The 22342-nt window shown below is 42.4% G+C and overlaps 1 protein-coding gene across 1 annotated transcript; it reads right to left on the minus strand.

Moving 5' to 3' along the window:
• Positions 1–2629: 2629 nt before the first annotated feature.
• Positions 2630–20001, minus strand: LOC311035416 (uncharacterized protein). Its single transcript, XM_084043597.1, has 6 exons — positions 19834–20001; positions 19578–19667; positions 15940–16176; positions 15686–15819; positions 15324–15427; positions 2630–3292 (listed from the first exon to the last, which is right to left on the minus strand). Exons 1-6 carry the CDS (start codon positions 19958–19960, stop codon positions 3124–3126), a joined length of 861 nt encoding a protein of 286 aa, XP_083899723.1. The 5' UTR covers positions 19961–20001; the 3' UTR covers positions 2630–3123.
• Positions 20002–22342: the final 2341 nt, after the last annotated feature.

A 22342-nucleotide genomic window follows, 5' to 3' on the forward strand; every position in this document is an offset into this window, starting at 1 on the left:
GTATAAATCTATATACTGTACAGTAAATGAAACTGCAAGTGATGTCATCAGCATTTTAGAAGAAGGAGAAGACAATCAAACACAACTCTAACCAGCCACTGGCAACTCCACCCCGTGCCACCCTGTGCCAACCACTCACCTATCTCCAATCAAGCTGACAACTCCTCCCCTGCCAATCACTGGGGTATTGAAACCCAACTTTCAAAAATAGCGGTGTGCATAGTTTCCAGTAACCCTCCCTCCCTCCCTCTTCTTTTATACCTCTATGCTATTCTCCAGGTTCCAGGCGGGGTCCCTCAACCTACCTCAGCACAGTTTCAAGCCTTGGACCCCCAAGCCAAAGTATCTGGGTACACGACCCCCCCGGAACCTCCCTCCTTGGCCACACCCCCTCCTAATCACACCTGTCATCCCACGTCCACTGCTCTTGACCATCGAAGCCGCACACTCCACGATTGCGTGTAGCGAGGACCTTAGATGACTACGCCGGCACTCACCTCCATGCCTTTAGCCATTTAAGCCGCACACTCCAACCTTTTTCTGTGTTCCTATAAGAGGAAGTACAACTGTGGGGTACTTTTCACTTACCAAGAAGTTAGTTAAGAAGTTTTTTTCCTCGTTTCTCTTTATCACTTTCTTTTTTCTTTTTTTTTTTGAGGGGGGGGGGTCACATAATGTAATTTGATGATGGGTCTGAATGTGAACCCTAACCAATCATATCAGCGGAGAGGTGCAGTGCAGCAGGAATGACCCTGGCAGCATATCTTGGTCCAGGTGTGTAACCTGTTTAGTACTGGAGTATTACTACTGTTAAACCAAAGCTAATGAGACGAGATGAGACAACATTATTGAGAATGAGTTTGGGAAGAGACATTGAGAGACAAAAGCCATACGATGTCCATGCAAAATGGACAGCAAGGCTGAAGTATCAACTAATAACATGACAGTCTTTTTTCATAAAGATGGCTGTTAAAGCTGAGACGGACACTTCACCTCCTATCGCGTGTGTGTGTGTGTGTGTGTGTGTGTGTGTGTGTGTGTGTGTGTGTGTGTGTGTGTGTGTGTGTGTGTGTGTGTGTGTGTGTGTGTGTGTGTGTGTGTGTGTGTGTGTGTGTGTGTGTGTGTGTGTGTGTGTATGTGTGTGTGTGTGTGTGTGTGTGTGTGTGTGTGTGTGTGTCTGTGTGTGTGTGTGTGTGGGTGAGAGAGAGAAAGAGAGAGAATTTAGGGTCAATGCCGGATTTTTCAGTCGGATTATACAGTAGCTGCTGAGGCTGCTGCTGCTCTCTGTGTGTGTGTGTGTGTGTGTGTGTGTGTGTGTGTGTGTGTGTGTGTGTGTGTGTGTGTGTGTGTGTGTGTGTGTGTGTGTGTGTGTGTGTGTGTGTGTGTGTGTGTGAGAGTGTGTGTGTGTGTGTGTGAGAGGAACTGGACACAGCTTTGTCCCACTAACAACAGATGGGTGAGAAAGGGAACTTGGAAAGACACTTTCTGACGAATCACGAATCATCTGAAAATACGATTTCCAAGAAAAAAAAAGGAACTGAAATATGTATTTATGTACAGTACATGAAACTGCAAGTGCTGTCATCAGCACTTTAGAAGTCTCACACTTTCTTCAGAATTACTCTTACTCTCACCCATGACCATAGACAGGAACAACACCCTTGACCTTTGGACACACTGCCACACTACCACTTGAGCTATAGCTCCTTCAAGCCTGATGTTGTCTGTTGAAGATGATAAACTCTTGCCTTCTGTCATGAACCAAGCCCCTGTTTCACTAATACTAAGATCAGTGGTTCACACTTGGTATTCAATTCATAAACATATAAAGTAGCACCAACAGTTCAATATAATCACAAAATACAGAAAATGGCCAGTAGTGGACCTTGGTAAGTTTTCTCTAAAAGGGGCACACGGGTCGTGCAGTGGTAAAGTGCCTGCTAACCACTGCAGAGGTTGTGGCTTAAAATCCAGCATGGTGCATCCGGCTTTGTCGAGTGTCTACACGAACACAATTGACCCGTGTTCCGGGGATGAAAGCCGGGCGGGGAGGGTGATATTTGTCACTGCCCGCACGTACCGTGAGCAGTGCGTCATGCCTCTAGATCTATACTTAACCACTTAGACCCTCTGTACTTACTAAAACAGACCTGAGTTGGCACTGGTGCGTTCTTTATTCTTTAATGAATTAACAATATATTAAAATCAGATTTGGCTTGTGGCAAATAGTTGTTGTTTGTTGTTTTGTTTGGTGGTTTGTTTGTTCATAGTTTTTGATGTAAAGGGTCCTTGGTTTCATGAAAGGCGCTACAGTATATATACATTCAAGCTATAATTATGAGTGGTTGCTCCTTGGGCATCTAGTACGGATGCTTCATGGGTAAAGTCTCCCTAGGGAGGTCCTCAGGGCTCGTTCCGATGGGAGGAGACCTCAGGCGGACCATGGACCACATGGTTAGGGTTGTCACGATTACAATTTTTACTTGACAATTAATTGTCCTTTACAAGAGGAAAATCTTAACCAAAGAATGAAAATAATATTTGATTTATTGAATACTTTATTAACAGTTTGCAAATAGTACAGTGGTATGATTTTTCAATGATGCTAAAAGAATAACAAAAACCCAAGGACTTGTTTTCATTGTGGTCCTGTAGATCTACAACCTCACAACACATTGCAATGAGCTTGTAGATGTAGATCTGCTATTTTATAATAGCCAAAGTATAAAATAGGGCTTAAGTGGTTATGTAAAGCACATAATCAATAAGAAAGTTAAATGGCAAATAAAATGAAATACAATGCTTAATACTGGTGAGAAATAGATGAGAACTGCACTGTTTTAAGACAACAGAACAAACATTATATTAATCTACATGAAACATGGTATTAAAATGGAACAGATGGCTGTTAGATTAATGTTATTCACATTCTATCTATAGGCTCCCTTTAACTAAATAATGAAAATATGAATAAAAATTATAATATAATGTCTACAGTGCATATTGGGTAGAAATGCAAGGCAGACAACCCAAAGCAAACACATAAACTACCACTTGTAAACACAGCCATCATGTAGCTGTACCAACACACCAGCTAACTGATACATTGTGAACATGATGGTTTCAGCACAGAGCTCTTTCACAGAGCCAGAAGGCGAACCAAGAACACTTTGCATCGTTCCATCCTATATCAGAAGAGGAAGAATGAGACCCATCATAATACTCAATACAGTCTTCTTCTGCATTAGGGTTCATGTTGCTTTCACCATGAGGCTGACCAGGCTGCCAGTACCTGTAGAAGTAGGAACATATAATTAATACAATACTTTTACAAGGATTGTTTTTCACTCTAAATCGTTTGTTTTTTAATCATCATCTCATTTTATATTCAGTAGTTTTCAAACGTATTCATTGCTAAATTAGCCGATCTACAAGCTCACAACATGTTGCATTGCAATGTAAGCTTGGTGATCGGCTATTTTTGCCACTTTTAAAAATGTGTGGGATAAATGGATGAATGAATGAATAAATAGTTAAAATATTTATTTTAGGATTGAGAAATGAGTGCACACAAAGTACTGATAAAGTAAAAGAAATAAAATAAAGTTTATAATTAGCCTATTTGTATATATTTCACTAATATAAATGTCACGGTTCACCTGGATCTCATAACCAGTGTTGGTTATAATTACTCAGGAATAGTAATACATTACTAGTTACTTATTATTCCTTAGTAATTATATAAGTTATTAGTTGGTATCAAACAGGCTGCGCATGCAGCCCAGTGGAGCAGTAGCCTATTGATGCGCTTGAAGTGCCTTGCGGTTGCAGGAATTTGCTGTGTCTTGACTATTTCAAGCCAGTAGATGGCACTGTTGGGAATGCTGATGCACTAAAGAAGTGGTTCTCAACCACTGGTCCAGGGACCACCAGTGGTCCTTGAGGGGGTTCCAGGTGGTCCCCAGCTAAATGATGGAGAGTTGGTAACCAAATGGACCCTTATTTGATCTTTAACTCTTGAATGTGTAAAATGAAACCAAATGGACCCTTACAGGTCCATTTGGTTTCATTTTAAACTCTCAAGAGTTAAATTATTGTTAAATATCTGCATTACTTAATTTACAAGAAGTCTACACAAATAGAAAATGTAGAAAAATTGTTATTTTTGATCAACGTTTGCGTGTTGTCTCTACTATGGAACCAACATCAATACAGCATGGATGGAATTGTGGACAAAATCTTATCCAACTAACAAAATGTAAGTCTTGGGTCTGAGAGTCTAAATCTCATCAAATGGTGGTCTGTGGCTCAAATGCCAAATAAATAATGGACCATGATATGAAAAGGGTTGCAAACCACTGCACTAGAGGGGTAGGCGTGCTCCAGGACGATATGGGAGTTATTTCATTCATTTTGTATTTAATAACTTCAAAACGTACAGTAGGCCTAATTATCTGAGCAGTGAAATGTTTTATTTTTTTATTTTTTTTTAAAGCAGATCAATATAACAGTTGTTGGGCTTCCAGTTGTTTGCTAACTGCATATAACTAGTATGATTATATAACTGGTTAGATAAACCTACTAGACTATGGTATCATTTATACCAAACTAGTAGCAAAGCTTCACAATCAGGCTGTATTCCATATAAACAACAATAGAAATGGTAGGCTACTTCTACTGTAGAATAAATACTGAAAGGTATTATCATGTAGCCTATAGCATTATGATTTGGCTGAAAATAACATCGAATATGCATCTGGTAGTGGAGGATAAGCACCCTTAATAAAGGTCTACTGTACCTTACCTTATTACCCTAGCAATTACAATTACAGTATGTATAACCTATTCATTTTAAGATAGCTACACATTTACATGTCGTAGGGATGTTAACATGAAGTCAGTTATTAGCCAATTATTATTATTATTACATTTATTATTAAATAATGATAATACTAATACATTTTTTTGAACTGCCTGTTTAAAAACATTGTAAAGGGTCTCAAAAGAGACAATTCAAAACGTTGAAAATAAAACCTACAGTAGCGTACTCTTCTCCAAGAGGGAGAGGGGTGTAGGCCTATGGGTCAGAAGACCGTGCACGTTGGTGTGAGTGCACGTCTGGTTGTGTGCACACTTTGTGTGCTACTAGGAGTGTGATGTTGGATGAGACAACTAACTAGATAGGCTAGAAAACATTGCAGAACATATCGATGGCCAAAACGCAAAACCTCCTATCTGAAAAATGTTAATTGTTGGGAAAATGAAAAATAAAACTACAAAATGTTGTATTTTCTTTGCACAATGCTATTTTTTTATGAAACCCATCACATAATACACCGTTTCTGGATGTCTGGACTATATTACATTATGATATGTTAATTACACTGATTTCATATTGCAAATGCAGATAGGAGGTTTTTCCCCACTTTTCCTGGATAATTCTGCAGATAGGAGCTTTTGCATTCAATGTAAAGTGATTGCTTAACTACATAATGACAAATAGTACTAGCTGCAAATACATACATTTACAGCTGAAAACAGTTGCATCAGTGGTGTGGTCTATTTTTTTTTTTTTTTTGAGGTATACGATAATCATTCCCTGCACGAAATGCGCGTGGTTGTGGGTATACGCTAGTGCGTTTTCAATGGATGGAATGGTTAGTAGACTGTATACGCCTTCTTCCAAAAAAATCTGCACTGTATACAGCATGACACGGTAGAACACACCACTGAGTTGCATTGAATGCTTTTTTATTTTATTCAAAAACAAAACAAAGTTTGCAGGGCAGTGCTCACAACAAGAATCTAAAATGAAAGTGCTTAAAAATAAAATGTACAAAAAGGACAACAGGAATACAATTAGGTGGACTAGAAAACAACTGGCCCAGGCATCCCTCGACATAATCCCCCCTATACCCTCTACCCCCAACTCCACCACCTGAAATACCCCCCCACTCCCACAACCCCCATTCCCCCCCAACCAGCACACCACACCCCCCAAACCCTCATGCCCTCCAACTCCCCTAACTCATACAACTGGATCACCAACCTTGTGTCCAGTGTGGATAGTGGAATAGTATGTAAGATCATTGAATGTCTTAAAGAGCCTATAAGCAAGGAGGAAAGACGGATGCCTTGACCCTAGAATCACCAAAGCCAGGGAGGAGATAAGAGCAGCACACAGGGGCTTTGTCGCTGACCGAAAAGGAGAGGGTCTGAGGGAGGAATATAAGCGGAGGAAGGAGTAGCTATACCAAGTGTATGCAACTCGAAAAACAGGAGCTGAGCCAAAAGATCAGGGATATTAAAAAGGTGCATGTTAAACAGAAGCATGGCAAGAGCTGGAAGCTCATCAATGAATTTCTGGCAGAAGCTCTTCTCAATCTTCCAAGATCTGGGGAGAAAGCGCAGAGGAAGGAGTTGAAACATGGTACCAGCAGAAGAAGAGGATGATCCGATGCTCTTGTCTTCCATGACCTTCCCATACCAGATCATGGATCATTTACCATGGATGAGTACCAGAGGGCCAAGGCTACTATCAAGTGAGGCAAGAGGAGGATGGAGTGACAGCAGAGGTTCTGATGTATGTGCCCATAGACGAGGTGGTGTTGGATTTCATCAAGCACACACGTCTAGTGAGCTGCCGAAGCTGTGGAGCAAAATGATCATCGATCCAGTACCAAAGTCAGGCGACCTCACCAAGACGGACACCTCCAAGGCATTAACCTGAGCTCACAAGTCACCAAGGCGGCTAACAGGATGATCCTCAACCGTCTTAGACCCATCTTAGACCCTGTACTGAGAAACTCGCAGAACGGCTTCCGCCCAGAGCGAACAGCAGACGGGCAGATACTGGTGCTGAGGAGGATACTGGAAGGAGTAAGAGATGAATCTTTCAGTGGCGATCACCTTCATGACTTCCAAAAGGCTTTTGGCACCATCCACCGGGGGAAACTGATGAACATTCTCCGGGCCTACGGAGTTCCTGAGAAGATGGTTCAGATGATGGAGACACGCTACTTGAGGCAGTCCAGGCAGTGCCTCAGTCCAGGACTTGAGGCAGTCCTTCAAATAACCTGGGCCTGGACTGCTTCAATGGAGCAGGACCTGAAGGTCCGGGGGGCACTTGACTGGAATGCCTTGCATGGGATGAGGAGAGTGTGGAAATCAGACATGGGAGAAGACCTCAAGAGGCGGCTGTTCATATAGTTACAGTTGAGTCAGTACTGCTGTATGGGGCTGAGACATGGACCATCACAGCACAACAGGAAATGGCCTTGGATGGAGTCTACACAAGAATGCTATGAATGGCACTAGGAGTCACATGGACGGGCCAAATCAGAAATGTGGTCCTCTACGGGAACCTACCATGTGTCACAGACAAAGTCAGAGAGAGAAGGATGAGGCAGGGCACTGCGTCAGGCACCCATACTGTAACTAATGGCAAGCAAACTGACACTATGGGAGCCAACCCAGGGCAAAGCCAGGAAAGACAGGAAGTGCACCACCTACGTAGATGCACTTCGGTGTAACAGCTTAGCCAACAACACTGTAGAGCTCAAAACCCTGATGCTAGATAGGAGAGTGTGGAGGGCAGCTTTTCAGGAGTCCTTAGTTGGTGTTGGCTAGACCACACTCGCATCGCAAAGACCCTATTCTATATGATCCGGCCTAACTGACTCATGCCCCCTCAACATAATCCCCCCCGTACCCTCTACCCCCAACTCCACCACCTGCAATACTCCCCCACTCCCACAAACCCCACCCCCCCAACTGCCAGCCCACACCTCTCCACCTCCATAAATCAAAACCCCATTCCACTTCAGGAGTCCCGAGTTGGTGTTGGCTAGACCACACTCTCGCATCGCAAAGACCCTATCCTATATGATCTGGCCTAACTTGCCTATGCCCCCCTCAACAAAACCCCCCCCATACCTTCTACCCCCCAACTCCACCACCTGCAATATTCCCCCACTCCCACAAACCCCATAGCCCCCAACTGCCATCCCACATCTCTCAACCCCCATAACTCAAAACCCCATCCCACCCCATACCCTCGTACCCCCAAATCCCATCCAATCCATTACCCCCACTCCCAGAACCCCCGGTCCCCATGCCCCCAACCAACACACCACAACCCCCAAACTCCACCCACCCAAGCCCTCATGCACCCCCCACCCCATAACACCCCAACCGCCACCCACACCTCCCACACCCCATAACTCCAAACCCCATCCCACCCCCATACCCTCATACCCCCCAACCAACACAACACAATATTCTCACAGGGTTGTTGGCTGCCACGGTGTTCACGTGTGATCTTGATCTGCATTTAATAAAAAATCACAACATGGATGTTCACAGCAAAGCAGCAATGACAACCTCTAACCACAAGTTCAAAATGTTCAACGCCAAAACCTCCTATCTATACCTAAAAATGACCTCCTATCTACATAGATGCACATAGGAGGTTTTTACCTAGAAACAGTTAGGCTTACAAATTAATAAATAATGTTTTTTTTTATGCTAATTTTGAGATCAAGACATTCTACAATACTGTAACAAGTATTACCAATCACATTTTTGATCAACTCACACTCTTGGTGTTATAAAAGTTTCACCACCTGACACTGATTCATTAGCAATCAACAAGGCAATGCAATTAACTTGACAGTTACTAACAAATACTTAAATAGTAAGGGTGGAAGACACTTTTTTATTTTGAAAATAATTGATTAGTACAAACTGAAAGACATTTAGATGGTCTACATAACACAGAATTCTAAAGTTTCAGCTCTGTCTGCTGCTCAACTAGTTCTGGTGCAGATAAGAGGTTTTGCGCTTCAACATTTTAGCACTAATTGGCACTGAACAAGATAGGAGGTTTTAGTCAAATGACTTTTCTGACAAAATGATGGGCGGGACTATCTTGCAGACAGACTGAGCACGTGCAGCATAGCCTATAGTCCTCATCCACAGTGAAAACTGAAAATCATGAAATTTGCACTTAGGAGGTTTTGCGTTTTGGCCATCGATATGCTGTGTAAAGTTCATACTATATCACACATACGTCTGTCATTAAATTAAATCACCAGATGCAACGTGTTGTGAGCTTGATCGGCAATGGCACCATCATTAGACTTTATGAATTCACTTACTATATTAATATAATAAGTATTATATGACGGGTGACGACAATGACAAGATGTGGAGGATAAAACGTTGACTGTTTGCAACCAGCGTCCAACTAACACGTTATGGATTATAATAACCTACTTTCAATATAGGCTACCATTTTATGCAGAAATCCTCCCAGTGTCCGATGACAGAGCAAGGAGGAGAGAGTCGGGTAGGAAAGAACACCTCCCCATAGCATTTAAACAGCGTCTTCAAACAGATGATATTCATCAGAGAGATCAAACTCATAACTAAAACACTGGGGTCAATGTTAATTTACATAGGGAATGCAGTGTTAATTTACAAAAAAGTATAAAAAGTCAAAATATGGAGATACTGCCAGACAGTTAACAATTAATTATCCTTACAGAAGGAGTCAAAAACTTCGTAAAAGCAGCACTAAACATAATGAAGCCTCTCAAACATGCCTGCACAACGTGTATAATGGACAACTATATTTGTATCTTTGACTGAAATAAACAAATGACGATACTTGCAAATGTTGAAAGTATTCCTGTATGTGTGTACCTGACCTGCCCCAGACCATATATCCATAGATCTGCACATAGGCTGCGTCATTGATTGATTGATTGATTGATTGAATACTTTATTAACACGATTGTTAACAGTACAGGTAGTACAGTCAAAGGTTATGCTAAAAGGAACACTAGAACTCGGTGCACACCAGAGCCAAGGTGTTGGACATGCCCACCTGAGGCCCCTGAGACGTGCTCTATCCCATCCTAGCCCTGAGGTTAACCTTAACATGGTCTTATTTAACACCAGATCAATCAAACTTAAAACCTTTATTTTGAATGACCTTTTTACTTCACGCAATTTGGATTTTATGTTTTTAACTGAAACCTGGACCCAGGCTGGAGAGTGTGTATCCTTCACCGAATTGCTTCCCCCCAACTGCACCTTCTTCAGCTCCCCACGTACCACTGGCACTGGTGGTGGCCTAGCCTCAGTGTTCAAAGCTAGTCACAACTGTCTACCGATTCAATCCGAAGCTAGCTACTCCAGCTTTGAACTGCAGTCCTTCGAACTGAAATTGTCATCCCCTGTTTTTTGTGCGGTGATATACCGGCCTCCCAAATACAACAAGGACTTCATAACTGATTTCAATGACTTTCTCTCTGGAGCTATGATGCAATATGACCATATACTTATTTCAGGTGACTTTAACGTCCACGTTTGTTGCGAGTCTAAACCTCTAGTCAAAGACTTCCTAAATCTATTAGATTGCTATAACCTCACCCAGTCCGTCACTGTCCCGAGTCCCGACTCACAATAAGGGTCACATATTAGACCTTGTTCTGTCCCACGGACTCACTGTTTCCCCCATTGTACTGTGCCCCTTTTCCTCAACCTCGGATCATATTCCCATTTCATTCACTGTCTCTATTCCCTGCTCAGAGCCTACTTTTATTGCCGCCACACGCCGCTCGCGTGCGATTAACCCCTCAACTCCATCACAATTCTCTGCTATTTTTAACGCCTCATCACCTCACCCTCCCAACGACAGTGGTGCTTGCAGTGCCGAGACACTAATCTCCAGGTTTAACCTCACATGCACTGATATTCTCAACTCCGTTGCCCCCCTCAGGAATTCACGCACTAAAGCACTTTCTGAGCCATGGCTCAACGACTCAACCCGCGCTCTTAGACGCCTATGCAGGCAAGCCGAGAGAAAATGGCAAAAAGACAAACTCCACGTCTCATTAGAGATCCTACGGGACCGCTTCTCTGATTACCAAATAGCCGTCAAACGCGCCAAAACGGACTATATCGCCACTATAGTTTCTAATAATTGCCACAAACCCCAAGTTCTTTTTAATGTTTTTAATACCCTCGTAAACCCACGCACTTTACCCTCCTTTGTGCCTTCATCCACCCTCTGTGAGAGTTTTTTAACATTTTTTATTGATAAAATCAATACCCTCAGATCCGCTCATACACCTGCCTTCCATGTCCCTGCCCCTCCTCTACGTCATGCATCCTTCGACAAATTCAATCCCATATCCCTCTCTGCACTGTCAGATATAGTCAGTCACCTACGGCCCACAAATTGCCCATCTGACAGCATTCCCTCTCGCCTCCTAATTTTTTTTTTTAGCTCAGTCGGGCCTACAATCTTATCACTCAAACAGAGAGCGTCTCCTTTCAAACCCCAATGGTTCTAATCAGCCCCCCGCCCACAGGAGTGGCCCAATTCTCTCACAACTTGCTACAAAAATCCCTCATGAAAAACTATATAATCTCCTACCTTTCATTTTCAACCTTCACATGTGTCTCCTTCTCTAATAATCAAAAAGTGCTATATATTTCATCTCGCAATTTACTTCCGGATGGTTCGTTTTGCACTTTTTTTGCCACATCGGTCACGGGAAAGAAATAAGCGCTGCCGTGGTCTATGGAAACGAGCCCAAAAGTGCACCCAAATAAGCCCAAAATCGCTTATACAAACAGTCAGACCTGGCAACGCAGCCTACGCCAATCATGCGTGAGAGATCTACAAGCTATGGGGCAGAGACGCCACCGTATCTTAGCAACAACTACAGCGCTCACTCTCATTGGTCGTGTCACGCTAAGAGCAGTCTCCAGACAATGGCATCGCAGACAGCTTGCTGTTACTGCTGTAGCCATCACAGTTAGTCCCAGCGACGACGGACAGGGCGAGGCGCTGTGATAGCTGCCATGTCGCTAACGCTAACGTGGTTGTCATGCCTGCAGCGGCTGTGCAATCACTTTGTCAACAATGCACGTTCGTGTGGTGAATGTCAATATTGCTGCTCAGTTAGTCCATTGTAGATGGTGTATGTTTGTGTGTGTCTTCTGGAGAACTATGTAGCTCCACAGCAACTACAGTAACTAACGTAATGGCAGGACCGCCCCGTGCAACGCATGTTAGGCTGCATTATGGTCATGTAGTAATTTCAGATAATTTCGCTCCGATTACAGCAGTGCTTATCAACCCTTTCACGCCGCCCCCCCCCCCCCCCCCCCCCCCAAATAAACGTACTTGATCTGGGGACCCCCCCATTCTGTTTGACTCCGTTCCACAAGTACATATTGTGAAAATAGCCGATCTACAAGCTCAAAACGCCTCACGTTGAGAGGCTTTGTAAGCTTGTAGATCGGCTATTTTCTACATGACTGCCTCTTTCTTACATTCTTTGACAATGTGGCCCATGTTTTCATAGTATAGTTTGTTGACTACTTTTGTTGCAGAAATGCTCATTTCCTTTACTTTCCTTTTTTTATTGTCTCCGCCAGGCCGAAAGGCATGGCGCAAGACTATGTTTCACCCCCTGTCCGTCCGTCTGTGATAGCTAATCTCTCACATCGTTGACTTGATCGCAGCAAAATAACAGCCCGATGAGTCAGTGAGAGCTGGATAAACGAGGTAAAATGTGTCAAAAGGAGTCTGTACGGCTGTCGATAAATGAACACATGACGCCGGTGGGAGAGGAGATATTGTGTCTTTTGGACAAACAGCAGCGTCGTGCTGATGTTTGTTGTGTGAAGCAGCTTAATGTCAGAGTGTTTGTGTTGGAGCGCCTCAGTGCGGCTGCAGAGTTCATGTGCAACCTCTTCCAGAGAGAGACAGAGACACTACAAACTCTGCTGGGGAAAAAAAACACTGCTGGGCATTGACTTTCATATGGACATTGATCTACACACTGCAGGTATATCTGCTACACACACAACATCAAACTACACACTGCAGGTATGATGCAGCGTTTGCATTACAGCCAGCATGCCAGCGTAGTTCCCATATGGTTTCAAGGTGGGCTAAACCATATGGACCCCATGTCAGCAATGTCAGCCGCATCCACTTCAGTCCCAACTGCGATGCCCATGCAGCCTATAAGTAGCTTCTACCTGGCCCTTAGGTGGGCCCCAACTACCCATGTTTATGTGGGATCAAGGCGGGTCCTACCTGGGTTTGCCCATGCAGGCTTTAACTGGGTTCTACCTGGGCCCTAGGTGTACCCTAACCAACCACAGTGCAGTGCCCATCGCTCCAATTGTTGTGACGTCAGGGCTCTCAATACTGCACATTGGTGGAGGAGGAGGGGCCGCAGGGCGACCGCACACATCGCTGAACCAATGGTAGCCCACGGATGTTTCCTCTGGGGATTTACAATCTGCCCCTCTATGCCACATATCATCCGCACTACAGGGTCTTCACTGACCGAGCCACGGCCCCACTGACCCTCATGACGCTACGCCACTTATATGAGTTGCCAAGTGGCCGCGGGCGCTACGTGGGCGTGGCCGCGGGCTAGACGCGAGCCCCCGCGTAGCGGGGGCGAGCTTCTAGTTTTAACAATTATTAACACATGCCTCAACACAGGGTGTGTCCCAGAAGTCTTTAAACACGCTGTGGTACAGCCTTTACCACAATTTTTTATCAAATTTTAGACCCATTTCCCAGCTGCCATTCATGTCCAAGGTCCTGGAAAAGACAGTTTATGCTCAACTGCAACTGTTTTAAAATACCCATGATATCTATGAAAAATTCCAGTCCGGTTTTAGATCAGGTCACAGCACAGAATCGGCACTCTTAAGAGTTTTTAATGACCTTCTTTTAACTGTAGACTCTGGCAGCCCAGCTGTCCTGGTTCTGCTTGACTTGACAGCCGCTTTTGACACGGTAGACCACAACATTTTATTAGCGCGTCTCGAACATAATGTAGGCATTACTGGCACCGCCCTACAATGGTTTAAATCATATCTAACAAATAGGAGTTTTTCCGTCGAACTTGGTGAATTCTCGTCCTCTATGGCCCCTCTTACCTGTGGAGTCCCTCAAGGCTCAATCCTGGGCCCCATACTCTTTTTATTATATATACTGCCCCTAGGTGAAATCATAGCCAAACACAATATATCTTTTCATTGCTTCGCCGACGACATCCAAATTTACCTGCCCCTTAAACCAAAAAATAACCCAGACCATAACCCATCACAATTACTACAGGACTGCCTAGCAGACATAAAATCTTGGATGAGCTCAAACTTTCTTAATTTAAATGACAGCAAGACAGAAATCATAATTTTCGGCCTCGATTCTCCCATTCTTCCACCCGTCATCCTTGGTCCCCTTAGCACTTATAACCACTCCTCTGTAAAAAAAAATCTTGGTGTCACTCTAGATTCAGCACTCAAATTAGACAAACAGGTTAGCTCGGTCGTTAAAACCAGCTTCTTTCACCTCAGACTCCTAGCCAAGATCAAGCCTTATCTCTCGCAACATGACCTCGAGAGGGTCATCCATGCTTTTATCTCGTCAAGATTGGATTATTGTAATTCCTTATATATAGGCATTGACCAATCATTACTGAGGCGCCTGCAGTTGGTCCAAAACGCTGCTGCCCGTCTCCTCACCGGGACAAAGAAGCGTGACCACATCACTCCGGTTTTAGCCTCGCTCCATTGGCTCCCTGTCCGTTTTAGAATAGATTTTAAGATTTTAATGTTTGTTTTTAAGATTCGAAATGGGTTGGCACCCCCGTCCCTTGCCGATCTAATTTCCAATCATTCTCCACCCAGAGCCTTGAGGTCGGCTGACCAGCTACTGCTGGAGGTGCCGGCAACACCCACAAAAAAAAACAGGGGCGACCGGGCCTTCGCAGTGGCTGCTCCCAGGCTCTGGAATATTCTGCCCCTGCATATCAAAGCGGCCCAGTCGCTAGCTACTTTTAAATCGCAACTAAAGACTCATTTTTTCTCCCTGGCCTATAGTGGCATCTGATGTATCCCTGCCTCCCCATCGACTGGTGCTAATGGTTGATTTGTTTTTATTTGCACTTAATTTTTGTATTCTACGTCTGTTTATTTTGCATTGTTTGCTCTTTGTTGTGTGTTTCTTCACCTGTACAGCACTTTGTTTGACTCTGTCATGTGAAATGTGCTATATAAATAAACGTTGATTTGATTTGATTTGATAGAAGCCCCTGGGGGGTTGTTTCCATTGTGGTCCATTGTACTCAATTCATCAGTAACTTTATCAGTACTGCGCTCGTAACTTTGCGTGATGGTGCATGTTTAAAAAGAACAGTTGTACAAGCTAATCATATGTAGCATCGTAAAGTGTTGGTAGCTTGTAGATATGGTAAAATGAAGATGATAAGTCTTACGTTGGTGTGGTCAGTGGCGTTCCATCTACCCACTGGAATGATCCTTCGCTGTCTCTGTCGGTCAAACCCAGCCATATTCTCTTGTTGAAACTGGCAACAAAGTCCTGAACAGAAAAACTGATGGTCACTGATGTACAAACTGTACAATAGATGTGTGTCTCCACTAAGTGGAATAGGATACAATGCACACATGTGTGAAGCCAAGTCATGCACACATGCAAACATACAAGCATGCAAACATACAAACAAACATACAAGCACGCACGCACGCACAATTACTCAAATGCACGCACGCACGCACGCGCGCGCGCGCGCACACACACACACACACACACACACACACACACACACACACACACTACCTGTTTTGCTTTGCTCTTTATGACAATCAGGTCCGATTGTCTGTCTCTACACCACTGTCTGCTCTCCTCCCAGGTTTTCTTCTCAGTAGAGATGTAATAACAACCTCTGTCAAACTTCTGCCATCCAGGTGATTCTAACAACAAAACAATAAAGTTGGACACTGTTTATTTGTTTTCTCCCTCTCTCTCAAATGAATGACAAATGCTGAACAACATGATGTAACAATGAATAAAAACAGCGATGTCTCACTCACCACAGAGCCTCATCTTCATGTCATCTCGCTCTTTAGTCAAGTTGTTATGTCTGGTCTGTAACTGGTCAAACCTAGTCTGTAACCGGTCAGAACTGCTCTGTAACTGGCCTTTCTGTTTAGTCAGTAGGTTAAAACTGGTCTGTGACTGTTCTCGGTCTTCAGTCAGGTTGGTATTCCTGGCCTGTACTTGGTTGTAATTGTTGACTAGTTGGTCTCTCTCCACCTTGTTGGAGTGATCTGTATGGAAACAGTATAAAAATGGGAGATCTACTGATTAAAACAATGTACACCTACTGCAGCAAGTCAATTGTTACTATTAAAGTACAGTGAAGGAACCTATTTTCAGTATTCATGTGTACATAAAGTAATTGGGGTTAATGTGTGTTTTTAAGTTCTTTTCTTATTTTAATGTGTTCATCTAATTGATATATAAGTGTATTCATTTTACTATGTGTGTAGGTATTACTTAGTATGAAGAGTTTAAGCCCTCATATTGTGTGTGTGTTTTTACTAAGTGGGCCCCTGTGAAAGTGCTATTGACATTCCATTGCTATCAGTTAACTCCTCTCTGATCTCCACTCTCCACTCCCCTGTTGAGACAGAAGAAAGTACTTAAACTGACTGGGAGAAAATACTCTGATTACTTTCTTAAGGTACGCCCACATGCTCTGTAAAGCTCTGTTTTGTATTGTAATAAAGTTGGGGTGAGACGTTCTGATCGCCAGTGTGAATTCTGACACATTGTCGTTCGCAACTCCTTGCTGCAAGTAAAACTGAGGTGTATGATAAATGATAAGAAACCTATCATACAGTATATTTCATGCTAGCAGATCTATCAGGTGGAGTAAATAATAATATATAATATAATAAAATAAAATAATAATAATCTTGAAAACACATGACCGAGATTCTTTCTTTGTGCAGTTTGTATGTTTTCCCACTGCTCACTTGGGTTTCCTCACATACCAAAACACATGCATGTGAGGGAGAAACTCCTGTCAGTGACCTTGAGCAAGGCATTGGTTTTAGAGCCCCCACCTGAAGCAAACACGTAACAGTGCTTCAGCACCATAGAGAGAAAGACAGAGCAGTCTGCATGGTGCTCTGTAGGGTTGAGACTGGAGTGGAGTTCCTAATAGGATTATTCAGCACAATCAAAGAACATGGGCCGATGTACAGAGTTGTATAACTATAGAGGTAATACAGCTCATTAGCCACAGCATGACGCTATGGGGGAAAGAGTAGTGGAAGCTACGCTAAGAGGAGAGATGGCAATTAGCGAACAGCAATATGGTTTTATGTCAAGAAAGAGCACTACAGGCCCTGAGAGTGTTGATGGAGATGTAAGGTCAAAGTAGTTACACTGTGTCTTTGTGGAACATAAGGAAAGCACATGATAGTGTGCCAAAAAAAAAATTGACAGCTAATTTAGATTTAGTTTTAGGGTAACACTTGCTCATACCAATTCATACACGTAATAAACGCTTAATTAATGCTTAAATCACACGTTAATTCATTGTTCATTCATCATGAATTTGTCATTAATTCCTGTTAATTAATAATGAAGTCATTATGACTTAACCAAAGTTAATATCATTAGTTAAGGACCACACGTGGTGGGTTTTTCGGTAGCTTCTATGCCCAGGATGAGTGCTTATAGGAGGAGTACTGAGGAGAGTCGGTCCCTGGTGCTGTTCCAAAACTTCCATGTAGTGAATGGCTGTGTATTAGGCTGACGGGGATCTCCCAAGTTGGACTGTACTTGAGTAACTATGGCTTTATATATATATATATATATATATGTGTGTGTGTGTGTGTGTGTGTGTGTGTGTGTGTGTGTGTGTGTGTGTGTGTGTGTGTGTGTGTGTATGTGTATATATGTATATATATATATATATATATATATATATATATATATATATATATATATATATATATATATATTAGGGCTTTCACCAACTAGTCGACTAGTATAACCACTAGTCGACCTTGTTGGTACTAGTCGAATAGTTGAAAAAAAAATGAAAAAACTTTTTTTTTTTTTTTTTTTATGCTATAGTAATGGCCCATCTTACTATTATTATTATCCTCCTGACTTAATTTTTTATCAAAAGGGGGTCAAAAGCATGCCCAATAAAAGCCTATTATTGGGCAATAGGGATCCTTGGAGACGCTCCTGTGGTGCTGTGCTGCTGTGCCAGAAGCGCTTCCCTTAAAACGCCATAAAAATAAGGGCAGGAGGATAATAATAATAGTAATATAGTAGTAGGATGGTATTAAAACAGTGCCAACCCAAAAAAAAAAAAACATTTTTTTTTTTGTATTTTTTTTTATTTTATTTAAATTTCGACTAGTCGACTAGTCGACTACCACTGGGTCAAATTAGTCGACCTGTAAAAATCTCTAGTCGTGAAAGCTCTAATATATATATATATATACTAGACCATACGTCGACGCATCCGTGGGGGGATATGCGCACATGATCTGGCAACCCGGGAGGCGACATTGTTTGACACATAAACGCTAATAAGAAGCTGAGATTTGATGAAATTGAAAAACGGGCTTCACAGTTAAGTTCAGATGGTAATGGTCAATGGCTGTGTGCAAAATCAGAGCAATTGGTCCAGCCAATGAGGAGAACCGGGTAGCTTCACCTACTCACTCACCACCCACTACAGACAGAGGTTACTAGAATTATAGTAGGATATATATATATATATATATATAAACATGACCCACTGGGCCTAGCCAGTGAGCCAGTCCAACTTGGGAGACCCCCGTCAGCCTAACACACAGCCATGCATCACATGTTGTGGAACAGCACCACCACAGACTGATTATTCTCGCTTTTCCTACTTACCTACAGTATATGAGCACTCTTATAAAAGCCACAGAAAAAAAGCAGATCTACAAAGAAGAAGAAAAAAACTAACAAACACAATAGGGTACCTAGTGTCTACCCACTATGTGCTTGCACCCCTAATAATAATAATGCTAATAATAATGATAATGATATGTTTGTATGAGGTCATATATAGCCAGTGTATGTATAAAAACGTCAGTGTTGGACTCCTTACAAAAACGTTATACATTACTTGTTACTCTTTTTAAAAGTAATGTTGATTATGATGATACTTTACTTATTACTGCCTGCCAACATTATCTATTTACACTACTACTTATTTATCTCACAAAATTGAGGATCAGCACAAATTGAGGATCACCACAGAATTGGTAATTGTTTAATTATTTTTCAGCCTACAGTGTAAAATCCTAATACAATGGATATAAAATGTATAATTTGCAAGCTATTTAGACAAGGAATAGGCTATACTTCAATGTAGTTGACCTGTAGACAGCATTTAGGTGGACTGCCAACACGTTTTTGGATCGAGTGGAGTTTATTTTGTGCCGCAGCGTGATGCGTTGTGATCTTGTAGATCAGTTATGTTTGGTGCGCGACACGGCTCGCAACCAATCAGGCATTCCGAGCTGGCGTGGCATGAAAACACATAGTGTTGTGTCTATGGAGATCCAACAGTCTCATTCAAATGCATTCATTGATTAAACATATGTTGGATCATCATAGATACATAACAAAATATAATAAAATACTTTGTTTCTTAAACTTGACTTACAGAGGTAGAGTGGAACAGCAATGTTGAGGAGAACCAGAACAGCACAAAGCAATCCAACTCTGACTCCAATCCGCCTGTGCCGTCTTATCTCTGGAGGACACACACACACACACACACACACACACACACACACACACACACACACACACACACACACACACACACACACACACACAGTGAAATCAGTTCAAAATCTTAAAATGTCCTGTTTAAATAGTATTTGGGGGTGATTTTTAGTTTTAGTAAGATCTCTTACCAGACTGCAGTATATTCTGTAGATCTTTCTCCTTCGCTGTAGGCCTAGTCTTCATCTCAGCATCTTCGCAGGTTGCATCGTCTATCGTTTGGAATTCAAGGTTATCATAAATGTTCTCTGCAGCCATTTCTACCCTCGTGATTTAATTATTTTCGCAGGCATTTGACATTCTCCACCTCCTCACTACGCTCTGAATTAAGGAGAAGAGCGGTCTTTCTTTTATTCATGTGCCTCTCTTCCTCTTTTATTTTGGTTTGTTCCGCCCACATTTAGATTTTCTTTTTTCATTGCAACAAGTATTAAATAAATACATATTCATAGGTTTTATGAAATGATGATGACATGATGAGTGACTGCATTGGTGTCAGTGATGTCTGGAGAAGAGGTTATATTCTTTACATTATATCTGTGATGTAAAGGAACAGCATAGATATGTAAAGCTTTCTCACAAACAGTGACATGTACTCTAAATACTGCTAAAATGATCATATTAGCTTGATGAGAGCACAAACAACTTTGACCCAACACAGGAACTATTGTTATTATATGTTGCCTTTGGATCCTGGCACGGTCCTGGCATCTATCCTGGGCATCACCAACTCAGCATAATGAGTATCATGGCTTTGGCAAATCTACTGACTGATGGTAGATTTAGCGCTCCACCTCAGCAATCCATCTCTCGCTATCGTTTTAGACAGTGGAGGAAACAGTACTCACATTTCTTACTTATCTAAAAGTATCAATTCTGTAATGGAAATACTCTGTTACAAGTAAAAAGTCTGGGATTCTTAACTGACTTGAGTTTTGTACTGTACAGTACAAAAGTATTGGCATTAAATTACCAGAAGTATAAAGTACTCATTATGCAGAATGTCCTATATCTACAAGTTTTCAAATGTATAAACATCTTTTGAAAATAGCAGATCTAGAAGCTCACAATGCGTCGCGATGCGACACATTGTGAGCTTGTAGATCTGCTATTTTCAAATGGCCGAAATGTATATAGGGCTGAAGTGGTTAATGTATGTTTTTTAATCATAATAAAGATTTCCAAAGTAACTAGTAACTAAAGTTTCCAAATAATTGTAGTGGAGTAAAAGTACAATATTTGACTCTGAGATGTAGTGGAGTACAAGTAAAAGTAATGGCCTGGGCCATAATGTGATGGTCCAGGCACCCGGCTGCAATGCCAGCCTGACAGTTTGTCGCGAGTTACACTCCCGATCCCGACGATCTTTGCTGCGTGTCACCCCCCCATCTCTCTCCCCATTTCCTGTCAGCCAGTGAAACAGTTAATATTTACTCACCAATTTCAGCTCTGACTTTTAGGTGAATGACAGACAAGTATTTAAAGATTCTGAAACTGTGTTTGACGTATGTTTTAACACATGATTGACCAAAATAAAATGACATGCCACTTTGCTCCCCAGTAAAGTGTGCAACTGTGGGATGAACGCTTACTTGCTGCAATGGAGCATGAATTACAAATGGTCCACTAGTTTCCAAAAAGTAATCTTGGTTGTCAATGCTCTGTAGTATTGCTTGTATATGGGCGTCTGTCAGCAGAAAATATAATATGACAGACCAGGCAAACATTAAATGTCAACTGACTAAACTAAACCATGTACAAATTATAAATAGTCAATAGGTCTATATTTCACATCCCACATGTGCCCATTGCTTGTAATATGGGCTTTCATGTATGCTTTGTCTTTCCTTGTTATTTCACCTCAAATGTGATGTATTTCCAACAGTACTCATACTGTTTTCTGGCCTTTCTGGCAAAAGTCAAGCCAAATCGTTGTCCAATCATGCTCATGTTTGCTGGTCTGAATGTGAACCCCATCCAATCATATCAGGGGAGAGGTGCAGAGCAGCATGAATGACCCTGGCAGCATATTTTTGTCCAGGTGTGTAACCTGTTTAGTACTAGAGTATTACTACTGTTAAACCACAGCTAATGAGACGAGATGAGACAACATTATTGTCTCCGCCAGGCCGAAGGCAAGGCGAGAGAGTATGTTTTACCCTCCGTCCGTCCTTCCGTCCATCCGTGTGTGTGTGTGTGTGTGTGTGTGTGTGTGTGTGTGTGTGTGTGTGTGTGTGTGTGTGTGTGTGTGTGTGTGTGTGTGTGTGTCCTGTCTGTGTGTTACCAGCTAATCTCCGGCACCGTTGGTCCGTTCGCTCCGAAACTGTGCACACACACTCCCTGGATGCCAATTCAGAACCTCTGCCCCAATTTTTTCACATGGGCCTGTTATAGCACCACCAGGAGGCCGATTTGTGCAAAACACATTTTTTTACATTACTCCTACAGATTTTATCCAAATGTCATGCAAATCGGTACACAGTATCTCTATAGTCATGTGATCAACACGGATCTGTCCGATTTCCCATATTCCATCCTGATTGCCTATGGTTGCTTCCAAAGTTTGCAGGATTGGTCCGTTTTGAACAAAATGCCTCAAACTATGCATGCAGCTTGCGATTTCCGTGAAATTTCACACAC

The sequence above is a fragment of the Gymnoscopelus microlampas genome, assembly GCF_963454915.1.
Source record: "Gymnoscopelus microlampas genome assembly, chromosome: 19".
In the NCBI taxonomy this organism is placed as follows: domain Eukaryota; kingdom Metazoa; phylum Chordata; class Actinopteri; order Myctophiformes; family Myctophidae; genus Gymnoscopelus; species Gymnoscopelus microlampas.